At 40.8% G+C, this 12,848-nt stretch overlaps 1 protein-coding gene across 5 annotated transcripts in view; it reads right to left on the minus strand.

Annotated features, from left to right (window-relative positions):
• The window catches only part of impg2a (interphotoreceptor matrix proteoglycan 2a), a 93,802-nt gene that overhangs the window by 39,628 nt on the left and 41,326 nt on the right, over positions 1-12,848 (minus strand). For 4 of the 5 annotated variants that reach the window (XM_048541309.2, XM_048541311.2, XM_048541310.2 and 1 more), the window contains exons 10-14: positions 7,014-7,072; positions 5,343-5,363; positions 4,663-4,919; positions 4,507-4,566; positions 1,955-3,945 (exon numbers count right to left, since the gene is read on the minus strand). In XM_048541309.2, coding sequence (XP_048397266.2) covers positions 1,955-3,945; positions 4,507-4,566; positions 4,663-4,919; positions 5,343-5,363; positions 7,014-7,072 — 2,388 coding nt within the window. The remainder of the gene's footprint in view (positions 1-1,954; positions 3,946-4,506; positions 4,567-4,662; positions 4,920-5,342; positions 5,364-7,013; positions 7,073-12,848) is intronic. The other variant, XM_048541312.2, reaches the window with a different exon arrangement.

A 12,848-nucleotide genomic window follows, 5' to 3' on the forward strand; every position in this document is an offset into this window, starting at 1 on the left:
ATTTAGCACTTCCAAACATTGCCATACTGTGTCACATAGCACAAAGCTTGCAAAATTATCAATAATTTCACTTACATGATACGAAATAGCTAGTAAATGAAAGAATTTTCTTGAAAGCAATGCACAGCATTGGTTGCCAAGTTTCAGTTCTGGAGGAGCCTTGACTAATTACATGAACTGGGAATTTTCTTGTCCACATGGAGTACCTAATTTGGAAGACCTACCAAGCAATAAATGTAACTGTTTCATCCAGAAGATATGCTGTTAATCCAATTCTTGAGGATTTTCATGCTCAGAAGTGAATCTTAACTTTACATAGTCCGATTTAAATTTTTTAGTGTAATTTTAAATAAGGTCTTTTCTATTTCAGAACATAATTTAGCCCACAAAAACATACTGAATAAATTTTATTGGCTGATACCCATTAGTGTGTTATTTTCCATCTTCTTAAGAACAAAAAATTAAGTAGATACATCATAGAAATTAATTCTTAACTCAAACAAAATGATCAGTTAATAAAATATTACAGTATATCATTTACCAGATCAGATTCTGCTATATTGTTTATCTCAGGAATACAGTCCTTTAGATGTCAACAAGATGTCCCTGCACTTATTACCCCCACCCTTAGTTGCCCTAATAAAATCTCCACAGCAACTGTTGAAAATTCTGCTACCCTTGGCGATGCTACAGCAGATCTACAGCCTCACCACCCCATATGCAAATCACACCACCCCTTCTCACTTTGAGAGGCTGCCAATCACATTTGAATTACACACCTTGTTGTTCCACTGAGACATGGCCAACCTGAAACCTCATCCCTCTTAGTGATTTGCTTGCTAATGCTTGGGCAGCTTACCTGTTATTAGCTAATAAAACCCACCCAGTCTGGTGTTAGCTAAAGGGAATTGACTACCTGTCACATATAAAACAGACTGGTTAATGTAAATTTAAATCAGTTATTAGGAGGAAATAAAAACAAAGGAAATGCGAACAGGAATAGGCCAATCAGTCTTCCGAGTCTATTCTGCCAGTCAATATGATCACGGCTGATCATCAAACCCTGGTTCTACTTTTGTCCCACACCTTTTGATGTCTTTAGCCCTATGGGTTACATCTAGATTAGATTAGATTAGATTCCCTACAGTGTGGAAACAGGCCATTCAGCCCAACAAGTCCACACCACCCCTTAGAGCATCCCAAACAGACCCATCCCCCATAACCCACACACCCCTGAACACCACAGGCAATTTAGCATGGCCAATCCACCTAGCCTGCACATCTTTGGACTGTGGGAGGAAGCCGGAGCACCCGGAGGAAACCCACACAGACATGGGGAGAATGTGCAAACTCTGCACAGACAGTTACCCGAGGCTGGAATCGAACCCGGGTCCCTGACGCTGTGAGGCTGCAGTGCTAACCACTGAGCCACCGTGCCTTATCTAACTCCTTGAAAACATTCAGTGTTTTGGCCTCAACCACTTTCTGTGCCAGAGAAATCCGAAGGCTCACCACTGTGTGGGTGAAGAAATTTCTCCTCATCTTGTGGCAACAAATAGTAGCTACCAATGAGTACAAGGTCAAAATTAATGTAAACAAAGAGGTATAGAACTGGGTTATTTGATATTTGAGGCTCATCAAAAGTTAGATGGAGCAGAAATGCCCTATCTGGCACTAGATGACACAACGATTGGTATCAGAGCATAATTCTGCTCCAAAAAGAAAACAATCATTGACAGGATCTCCACAATTATTCTTGAGCATCAAATATGCTTTGACATGGCTTTGCCATTCATAAGGGTAATGAGAATTTACGCAGCACTATTTTGTCTGCAAACATGTCAAAACACTTTGCATTTAACAGAATACATTTTAAGTGTAATCACTGCTATTAAGTGTCACAAACAAAGTGTATTTCAGTGATTTAAATTTATGTTTGAAATAGTGAACTTACTAATTCCAAGAATTGCTGTTCTAGTGCTTTGTATTCATGTGAACTTTTATTGAATAAGTCATCTGAAAAAATCATGTTCGTCACACGTAGGCTGAAGAAGACTATTAGTGCCTGCTGAGATCTGTGACTTTCTCTTGCTGTGGCTCTTGTTGTTGGAACAGCAACTGGCAATTCTAAGTAGATGCTAGCCATTTCTTCATTATCTGATTCTTCATGATGCTGGAGGATGTATGAGGGATCCAGCTCAGTGGAGATATCTTGAACCTCAGACCATTCGAGCTTATCCTTAGCTACTTCTTGAGGAGGTTGAATTTCATTGTGCTCCTCAACGGCTGAATCATGGTGGCCTACTGGGAAGTACTCTGTCATCACATTCACTGCTGTAGATGTCTTACTGGCAGATTGTACTTCCGGAAACATTGTCGTATGTATTCTCTTAATGGATTCATCATCAGAATTAATTCTATTACTAGATTTACTGTATGCTTGAACAGTGACTGATGATTTGTTAACATTGTGCTCTGAAATTGATTCACCAAAGCCTTGGACTACTATATTTGATTGAGCAGTAGGTTCTATCACAGTGGAAGTAGCAGCATTAGGTAGCATAGAGTTATTCAATTCAGCAACAATAACATTGGAGATTTCAGCGTCTGGTGAAGCTAACGTTGTGGGAAAAGGTTGTAAATCATTGGACAGTTCTGTATTTGATTGGACTCCATTTGAAGGATCCAAGCTTCGTTGGCTAATGGAGAATGTACCTACAAAGGGCTGCATCTCTGAGGTTGATTGTGTAATTGATTGTAGCATGGTAGAGATGGCTGCCATAGTCAATGATTCTGTCATCACTTGCTGCGTGTTGGAAGACTGTCTTATGGAGTCTTGGGTCAACTGACCCACTGTGGGTTGCTCTATTACCATATCTTCTGTGGGGAGAGATTTTGTTACTGTGTGCACCGTGTTGGCTGATTCTAACATTTCTTGCTGTGCAGAGTCCAATTCTGTTAATATGTGCCCCTTGGCAAATGATCCAGTTGTGAACTGTTCCTCAATGAAAGAAGTTGCTGGAATTCCTCTGGTAGATGATTTTGTTTCTAGATGCTCTGTGACAAAGGCACCCATTATTGCTTGACCTTTGGTGGATAGTTCAGTGACTGGCAGCACCACAACAAAGGACTCTTCAATTGATTCCAGTGTTGTTGCATGTTCTGCAAAGGGTTGAGCCCTTAAGGTTGAGTCATTGGAATAGTAATTAAAGACATCTGTAGGTTCAGATGTTTGTATTGTTAATTCTAATTCATTATCTGGCAACTGTTCAACAGGGGCTTTTTCACTTACTGTCTCTGCAATGTGAGGTTTGATTTCAACGCCAATATCACTATGTGAAGCTGTTTCATTTAACAAAGGAACATCTATTTCATTAGAGATGATTGTATTGACAAGAATCTCAGAAAGTTCATCAGTCAAATCCCCTATAGTTACACTTGGTACATTTGTCAGATAATCTACAGTAATGTCATCGAAGATTGGCGTATTTGTGAATTGAATGGAATTGCTGACCAGTGATCCATTATCTGGTTTGTTGTGAAGGACTGCCGTAGCCGAGGACCAAAAAAACTCTTGCTCTGTTCCTGTCCCAGACTCGTAATTGGAAAATGTACCACTGTCAAACAATGCATCTGATGCAGTGGTTTGTATCATAGACAAATCAGAGGTTTCTTTCAGTTCAATATCAATCAGAGGGCTCAGATCTGTAATAGACAGTGCAAATGGTACATTCATTGTGCTAGTTGGCACATTTTCATGAGAAACACTTTGCTGTTCCATGGGATTTATTTGGTTGCTTAATATAACAGGAGTGTTTGCAGCTTCTGACATTCTTTTGCCAGTTGTTTGATCAGACTGCAAATGGGTAACTGTTGAACGTGACTGTAATAGTTCTTCAGTACTTGACATGGAATCTTCTGATACATCCTCCTTGTCTGTAAATTCTAAAAGTTAAAAGCATACATTATTTCACTTGTGAATTCACTGGAAACACAATGTATCTATAACCAGGTCAATGCATTTAATGACTCCGCAACTAGGTAAAGTCTATTCTTCATAAAGTTGAATTTTTTAATAACTGTTTTGCATCCAAATTAGCAAGTATTTCAAATATGATATCATAGTTGGTTGTGGCAAAAGGTCTTGGTTGATACTAAATGAATCCACACGTTGCAGATAATGTTGTGTTCAAACAATTGCTGCCCTATTTTGCTACACAAGTTGCTTTAAAAAAAGTCCCTTCTTTCATGTTGACTGAAATGTCTGGCTGGGACAGTAAGTCACTGTGTGGGGACTCATTTTGAGATGGGGCACTGTCAGGTTAATATAGAGGGAATTCAAAATTCAATCTACTCTATTCTAGCCTATATCATGAATACTCAATGTTGTCAAAGGTTGACAATCGTACTCATTGGCAAGTGATTGATGAGTGTGGAATTACCTTTATTCTGTCATTCTACATTTTGCTGGCAGAAAAAGACACAGAGAAACCAAAAAGCAGTTACCAGTTTCTTGGCTTTCCAGGTCAGACGTGATGCCTCCAAGTGCAAGACTGGTTGATTGTTCTGTAAAGGAAAATGCAATTAAATTCCTTATTTCTTGTCTGTTCAGATTTTAATCTTCAACACATTTCTCAATTCTGAAGTTTATTCGTTGCTTACCATTCAAGAGCTGAAGAGTCTCTGGATTAAAAGTCAGTGATGCATTCCCAAGTAGATTTCCCTTATGCAAGGACTCAACTACTAGACTCTTGAAATCAATTACTGTGTGGGCAGCTGTCAGTTGATGTTCCATTTCAAAGGAAAGATCATCTTCTATGTTTTTGCGGTTTACATCAACTAAATTAAGTGTTTTGTTCTGTAAAGCTTGTGTATTTCCATCAAATGTTACAGTGTAGTGGACCACCACACTACTACTGCTGCAAAGGAAATAATGTGTGTTAACAGAACATAAAATCACTACAACAGATTAAATGGATTTGAATTTAGATCAAAAAAATTATTTTCAACAACATGAAGAAGCTGCCTTGAGTTAACACAGATCACAAAGCTAGAGTTTATGAGGTTTTAAATGTAGCTTTGAAAATTATGTTAATCGTTATGTCAGCCCAGAAGTGAAGTAGTTGATTTTTCCAGGCGTTACACAACCTTGTGACTGCATACATTCAATCCATAAACAGTATTCAGAGGTTTTGTAAAACACAGAAAAAGGAACTGTTGTTCAAGCATATAAAAATGTCAGGATCTTTTAACTGGATTTTAATTAATTTTAAATAAAGCATATGTATACTTATCATAAGTCTTGCTAAAGTCTTTAAAATGCTGTCGTTGAGTCACATTACCTGTCTGAATTTGGATATTCCCTAAAAGAGAAGGCAAGTAAATCGATATTAGATTTCAATATGTATAAAAGCAAAATGTCTTGTATAATTTCCAAAGATTGTTTGAAAGTTTAAAACATTTTCATTCTTGCATAGGTGAGTGCAGATACGATACACTTTTACTTGTGTGATGCTTAGATAATAAGTATGGACAAAAGACATAAACAAACATAAAATTTGTCCATTACAACACTCCGCTATAATAGTAGAGTTCGCTGTTGGCCACAAAATATGGGCATTCACAGCTAGCTTTGAAGAATGCCTTGCTGAGGGATTTAACAATCCCTCATAACATGTAATGGACTATTTTTCTATTCTTTCATTGGATAAGGGCAAGGCGAGATTTTGTCGTTCATCCCCACATGCTACTTGCGGCTGCTGGTGCATTTCAGAGAGCTGTTAAGTGTTGACCACATTAGTGTGGGTTTCCAGTCACATGTAGACAAGACTAGATTAAGATGGCAGATTTTCTTCCTAAAACATTTAAAAATTCTGCACAAACATGCAAGTACTTTTTCAGAACTGGATTTGTTGTTCAGCAACAATTATTACTCAGATCATTGCTCACACTGAATTGAACAAGGCTTAACTTTTCCCGTTTTTTATAAACAGTGATATGAGAACAGAACAGGATAATTCTCATCAAATCAAATAACTTGAATGATTGTTAGATCTAAGGGTGAAGTCGGTGATATCTACACTGCAGCCTGTGTAGAGCACAGGACAACATTGTATCTGGGGGAGTATTCCTCAGTTACCTGTATCAGTGCAGGTCCAGCAACACTCAAAAAGCTTGATAACATTGAAGACAAAGCAATACGCTTGATTGTTTATTGATGCAATACCATTCAGTCCCTCCACTGCCAACTCTCAGAAGCAGCAGTGTGGACTATCTGCAAGATGCACTACAGAATTCTGCCAAAGATCTTGGGGCAGCACGGTGGCTCAGTGGTTAGCACTGCTGCCTCACAAGGCCAGGGACCCAGGTTCAATTCTACCTTTGAGTGACTGTCTGGAGTTTGCACATTCTCCCCGTGTCTGCGTGGGTTTCCTCCGGATGCTCCAGTTTCCTCCCACAGTCCAAAGATGTGCAGGCTAGGTGGATTAGCGATGCTAAATTGCTCATCATGTTCAGAGGCATGTAGATTAGGTGGGTTACAGGGGGATGGGTCTGGGTCGGATGCTCTGAGGGTCAGTGTGGATTTGTTGGGCCAAAGGAGCTGTTTCCACTGTGTAGGGATTCTATGACGATCCTGAGACAACATGTTCCAAGCCCATAGCTACTACCATCTTGAAGGACAAGGGAAGCACAGACATAGGAACATTGCCACCTGCAAGTGTTCCTCCAAGCCATTGAAAATTTACTGTTGTTCCTTCACTGCCGCTGGGTCAAAATCCTGGAATTGCCCTCCTGGACAATTGTGGGCCTACCTTCAGCACACAGGCTGCAGCAGTTCAAGAACACAGCACCACAATATCATTCCTACCCTGCTCAACACTCATTCCACCCCAACAAAATTCAAGCCCCATCACCTACAAAGTGTATCACAATACTGCTATAACATTTTTACACTTAGTTTTTTAGAGCATTTAAGATGGAACACGTAAAAGAGAAGCATTAGAACTCCAAACCTGAACTCCAAGATATTAATTGTCTGATATCCTGGGAATTTTCCAAAAACATTCTCCATCTGAAATCACATTAAAAAAAAGAGATGCAATAATAGTGTTCGAGTATTTAAAATCATTAAGTTAAAAAAAGGACAATATAGAAGTTAATGATCATTAAGAAACCGTGTGTTACAAATGCATATATTACAAGATTATTTTTAATTGAAAAATTGTGGGATAAATAAAACAAAATTTGGTTTGACTAACTTTTCAGAGTGGCAAGAAATTGCAGATTTATAGAGGAAGTCCTGTGTGATGTTGCTGGGATAGTGGTGAGAGATATGATCTAGGATAGTCATGGTTTCTCCAAATTTCACTTGAGGAGATATTCTGCCTTTAAAGCATATCAGAAGAGGGCATGGAATTAAGCTACATACCAAAAGAGTTTAAATTATTTATATAATTCCCCCAGAACAAAAAGAGTTTTCATGGCCACTGGGAAGGATGATTTTAAAATATCCAAACGCTTTTCTGTTCAAATGAATGCTTTAAAATTAAAGATAATTAATTTGCATTTTTATCTGATGACTGTGCATATTTGCACTGTGCCATGGTGATGGCTCGAGAGGCTAAAATTATTCTGTTTTGATAGACCTCAGCTGTATTGAGAAGTCTGTGTCCAGGAGTCACCTGTGAGAAGGCAGAGAGACAATCAAGTGGTGGTTAGGACAAGGGGCAGAGAAATCCTCAGGAACCAGGGGTTGTTCTGGACTCAGAACAGGAATTGTGACTGAGTTCACATTCAGCATTAAGAATCAAACACTGCCTGGTCTACCCTGGAAATTAAGTGGAAGAGATCAGCTATGAAATTTACACAGGGAGCGTTCTGAAAGTTATTGCTACACTGGGAAATTAAGCAGAATCAGAGTGAATCTCTGGGAGTTAAGGCACACAGGGCTGGATTTTCCCTTTGAAATTAGAATGTGGTGACAAGTGAGTCTCATAGTATCCATACCACCATGGCCCAGGGCGCGTTTTTGCCATGTGGTCTTCTGCAATGCACCTTATTAATTAAGACATTGCACATGTTTCTTTGGGGAATCTCAATGCAAGCAATGCGCAGCAATTGCAATGAAAGCCAGAAAAGATAACTCAAACTTTGCTGCTCAATGCTAACTAGCAAAAAAATGACCCAGAAGCAGGGTAAGCTCACTCCCCACTTAGAGATCTGGAAATGGTGCTGGATAGGCAAGTGGACGCAGCCAGTCTGCATGCAAATAAAGAACAGATCAGTGCAGGCTGATGGAGTCACCCTGCAGTGCCACAAGAAGGTCAATGATTTTCAATATTCCACAAACGTAAATGCCACCAACTTCTCCCTGATACTTGACACTCACAGGGCCAGCATTCACTCTAACTCCGCCACTGCACGATCTCTCATCAAGTTGATGGACCATAACCCTCCATATTGAATGCATATACCACTGAGTGGATCTCAGCCATCCCACCTTCTCAAACAAATAACCCTTTTCTCCCCTCTGTATTTTCTATTCACTCACTTCGGACAGCACACCTTCACCCTGCTAATGTATAACCAGTGAACCAAAAAATGCTCATGCATTTACTTACATTACACTGATTCCTTCCATTTGTCTCAATGCAGTAGAAACTGGCTCAATCCCAGGAATGATGTCTTAATCCCAACTGAGGAACTTGCAATCCTTGGGCTGTATACATTTGATTTGCATGATTGACTATGGCAAATCCCCTGGACAGGAGTTGAAAAAGCTCCTGGGCTGGCTGTGGTGACACCCATGAGTGTCCACATTCACCTCACAAAGCACTGTTTTCTTTTAACTTTCATACATCACCATTTGCTTGCCGCACATGCAGTGAGTTTGTCACATATGCTATTGGCACATTATGCTAACATCAGAGCCGCACAACATGTTACCAAACAGTGGCATGCCCCCCACTGTCTGACTGGTACATTGACTGTTGAGTCGATGCACTGTCACAAGGTGCCTGACTCTTTAGCTGCACTCGAAAGCAAGCAATAACTGATCACTAAGGAAGCTATGTCCTAAGAAAGCAACATCATCAACAAAGGTCAAATATCTCTAAGTGAGCACTAAAGTCAATGAGTGCTAAGAAAGCAAGTTAGGGACCATAAGATGCATGTATCTATGTCAGCATAAAAACATTCCATGCAGATGCATGAACTGTATGGCTGTCACTGCAGACAAACGATCTGGCAGAAACATACAAATTGTAGTTTGCCCTGTGCTCCAAAGGGGAGCCTAAAAGCTAGAAGTGATGTGAGAATTAGTCTAAGAGCCAACTCCAAGTTGTGTGGATGCAGAGTCGAGAGGAATGGCATCCAAGGACCTTGCAGAGATGTTATTTAGAAGTAGTTGGATGACGACCAGCACAGACAGTGAGCTGCAGTGCCAGGTAACCATTTGGTTTTACACAGTGTGTCAGGTTTTTAAGCTGTGTAGATTCTGACTGCAGTGCAGGGGATTTGGAAGTCGGTTGTAAATAGAATCATATGGGCTATTGGTAACATGTAACCATGTGGAATTAAGCTGGTCACTCAATCAAGTGTGAGACTCTGAAGCCGTAATTTTAAGAGTAAAATTAATAAACGCTTCTTCTAAACATTAGAAATCTGATTTTATGTTCCATTCTCATCCTATTTTGTCACATTACTCATCATTATTCTCGCCACACCAGGAAAGGAAAATTCCTCCCACACTGTTTTGATTTCAGAGAAGTTACTGGACAATCAAGAAACTATAACAGAAAAAGAAAATAATTTAAAAGGGGAATTCTGTTTGGACTTTTGGTTAAAAGTATAAGTGCTTCTGAGATACAGGCCCAGGCCCAGCTTTTTACTTAAATTCGGGACTCTCTCTCTATTGTGGCAAAGTAGCAGCATATATTGGAAATCCAAAGTTCTGCCTCTAAATTGAACATTTTTCATTAACACAGAGTGAGGGATTAGGAAGGAGCTGTTTATCACATATGAGCAGTTCCTATAGGCAGCTGGCCATTTAAATGATTCACAGCCTCCAGTGGAATCGAATTGTAGAGTCCCTGGCATGTAGAATCCAGACTGTGGAGATTAATCCGAATTAAGACCCTGTTCTCAGCTCCTTTCTTTGGGATAGCAAGGGTGCCCCAAGCTGAAGGTTCTCTGTGGATATGCTTCCGTGACACTTTGGGCATACAGGTGAAGGGTCCTTTAAGAGTGTTAGGTGCTCTTTGGGATTGTTAACAGTAAAGAAGGTGTGCACACATATTGAAACTGTCTAAGTTATCATGATATGTTAACATTATCAAAGTAGTTACTTATGAATAAGGGCATTTTTCTCAATACAATGTAACCTTTAATATAGAAATCAAATTAATAGAACTTTACTTTCTATCCTGTGCACATAGATCCTGGTGATGCTAGATAGGTTGATATGGTAGTTCGGGGGAGAGGAGTGGACAGCAGGTGAAAGTAGGCATTAAGTTGACATGGAGATATAAGGTGCCATGGGGCTAGGCAGAAGGCATTAGATGACTTGGGATGAGGCTTTGGGAATTTGGGGGTTGAGAGAGAGTTACATGGGTATAAGGGGTGAGAACTGTAGAGCAGGCTACCTCCACTCTCGCTGCAGAACCTGGGACTACACTGAGACATGGTCAGTGATGGCACATTTCTGGAATGGGTGTAATACCACTGCAAATAAAGTCTGACATCTGTTAAAACATGCTCAGAGCGTCACTGAATCTGTTAGCCAATGTCTCAGTGGGGTTCCTGCTGTAACTGTTGCTCTGTGAGGTCAGACATCAGTTCACATGCATGATGTTCTGTGGTGCAATGCTTGAATTGAGGAGCTCCTGCATCACACTTTGGGAGCACAAACTTTACAATTAGAAGTTCTCAAGCAACAAGACGCCAATTGCCTAGTGCACACACATTAGTTGGAAACATTGTCCTCAGTGGCTAAAGGTGTTGGTCTTGCATGAAATGGTCAGCAATGTTTGGTCTTGGGAGATGTGTAACATAGTATTAGGCTCTATGGATAAGGGTTACCTAGGTTTAGGAGCCTGCAGGTAAATATCCTATGCAGTGAAAGGGTCAGCATGCAGTGTGTTGCCCCTTGAAGAGCCTAAAGTTTTGCAGCTCAAGGCACATACTCCATCCACTCTAGATGTATCATGGCCATTTTCTTTCCCATTGGGCAGTTTCAATTTCCAGTTTGATGGAAGGTGACAGAAAGTTATTTGCAAACTCCACCTTTGTGTTTTGGTGAGGCTCCAAAACATGCTAATCACCTTCCTGGTAGCTCTTCCCATGAACCCATTGGCTTCACACCTCCCCACTTGCTTGAGCAACCTATTCAGACTGACCCAGACATGAGGAACCCAGACTAATGAGTGATGCTGAAAATCTCCCTGTTTGATCATCATGACCTCCTACCCAAACTACAGAGGCATAAACACCTAAACATGACCACGACTTCTCTAGGAGGCTGCTGTTGTCTTATTGTGTCTGCACATCCTGACTGACGGCTGCTACTTGAACTTCACCAAGGACCACTCTCCCTCAACTTGGAGACATTACTGTTAACTTGCAGCTCAAGTTAGTGTGTTTGTTCCTTACATTAATTACATAGTGCTACATCAATCTCACACCTCCAATGTGCCATACAGCAAGGCATCCACCCCTTGACTGATGACTGCTGATCCATCTGTGACTGCAATAAGAGGCAAGGTAAAGATGCATTGAGCATGCAGATAGGTGCTAGTTGAGTGGGAGCTAAGTGAGCAAGTGCAGAGCCCTGGGATGAAGCATGGTCTAGTATATGAGCTGGATGACTGACCCTGCACACAAATTGCCCTCGCGGCAGTATTTCAATGAGAGGTGCCAGTGCATTCAAAGTGCAGCAGTAAAGTTCAAGTGGATCAGAGAGGTCCCTTAAGGGTTCTGAGAGGCTGGCAATGCCAAAGTCAGTGGACACAGAATACACGTGACTGCTACCCAGGGAGTGAACGCAGACTCAATGTTGTCGGGCAGACAAGATGGTAGCTCAGAGAACAGATAATGAGCTGAGGTTGCTAGGTACCTGTTCTGATTTTCATGTCAGGAATTGTTGATATCTGATTTCCTCATGACAGCTGGTGGAAGCTGCATCTTAATGAAGGATGGTTTGCTAATGAGGCTGTTAATAGGCAATAATGCCCCTTAATTGGCATCTTGCCACTCTCCACCTAGTTTAAACTGAGGCTGTAATGAGGTCAGGAACTGAGTGTCCCTGGCAAAACCCAAACAAAGCATCAGTGAGCAGGTTAAAAAATAACACATGATAGGACAGTTGGTGATATCTTCCATCACTTTACTGATGATCGGGAGAAGACTCATGAGGCAATAACCAGGTTAATTGGATTTGTCCTGCTTTTTGTGTACAGGATATTCCCAGACAATTTACCACACTGCTGGGTAAATGCCAGCATTGTGGCTGTTCTGGAACAGTTTGTCGAGGGGTGCAGCAGGTTCTGCAGCACACAACTGCAGAACCTTTTGCAGTATTCAGGATCTCCAACTATTTCTTAATATTGTATTGAGTAATGGCAGAAGACTAGCATCATGATGCTGGGGACCTCTGGAGGAGGCCAAGAGGGATCATTCTCTTGGTATTTCTGACTGAAGATTGTTGTAAATCCTTCACTGCACTGATGTTCTGGGCCACCCCGGTATTGAGGAGGGGGGTATTTGTGCAGCATCCTCTTTCAGGGCATTACTTACTGTCCAGCACCAATCATGACTGGATGTGACACGACTGCAAATCTTAGATCTGATTC

Source organism: Stegostoma tigrinum, chromosome 12 (assembly GCF_030684315.1).
Source record: "Stegostoma tigrinum isolate sSteTig4 chromosome 12, sSteTig4.hap1, whole genome shotgun sequence".
NCBI classification, from domain to species: Eukaryota; Metazoa; Chordata; class Chondrichthyes; order Orectolobiformes; family Stegostomatidae; genus Stegostoma; species Stegostoma tigrinum.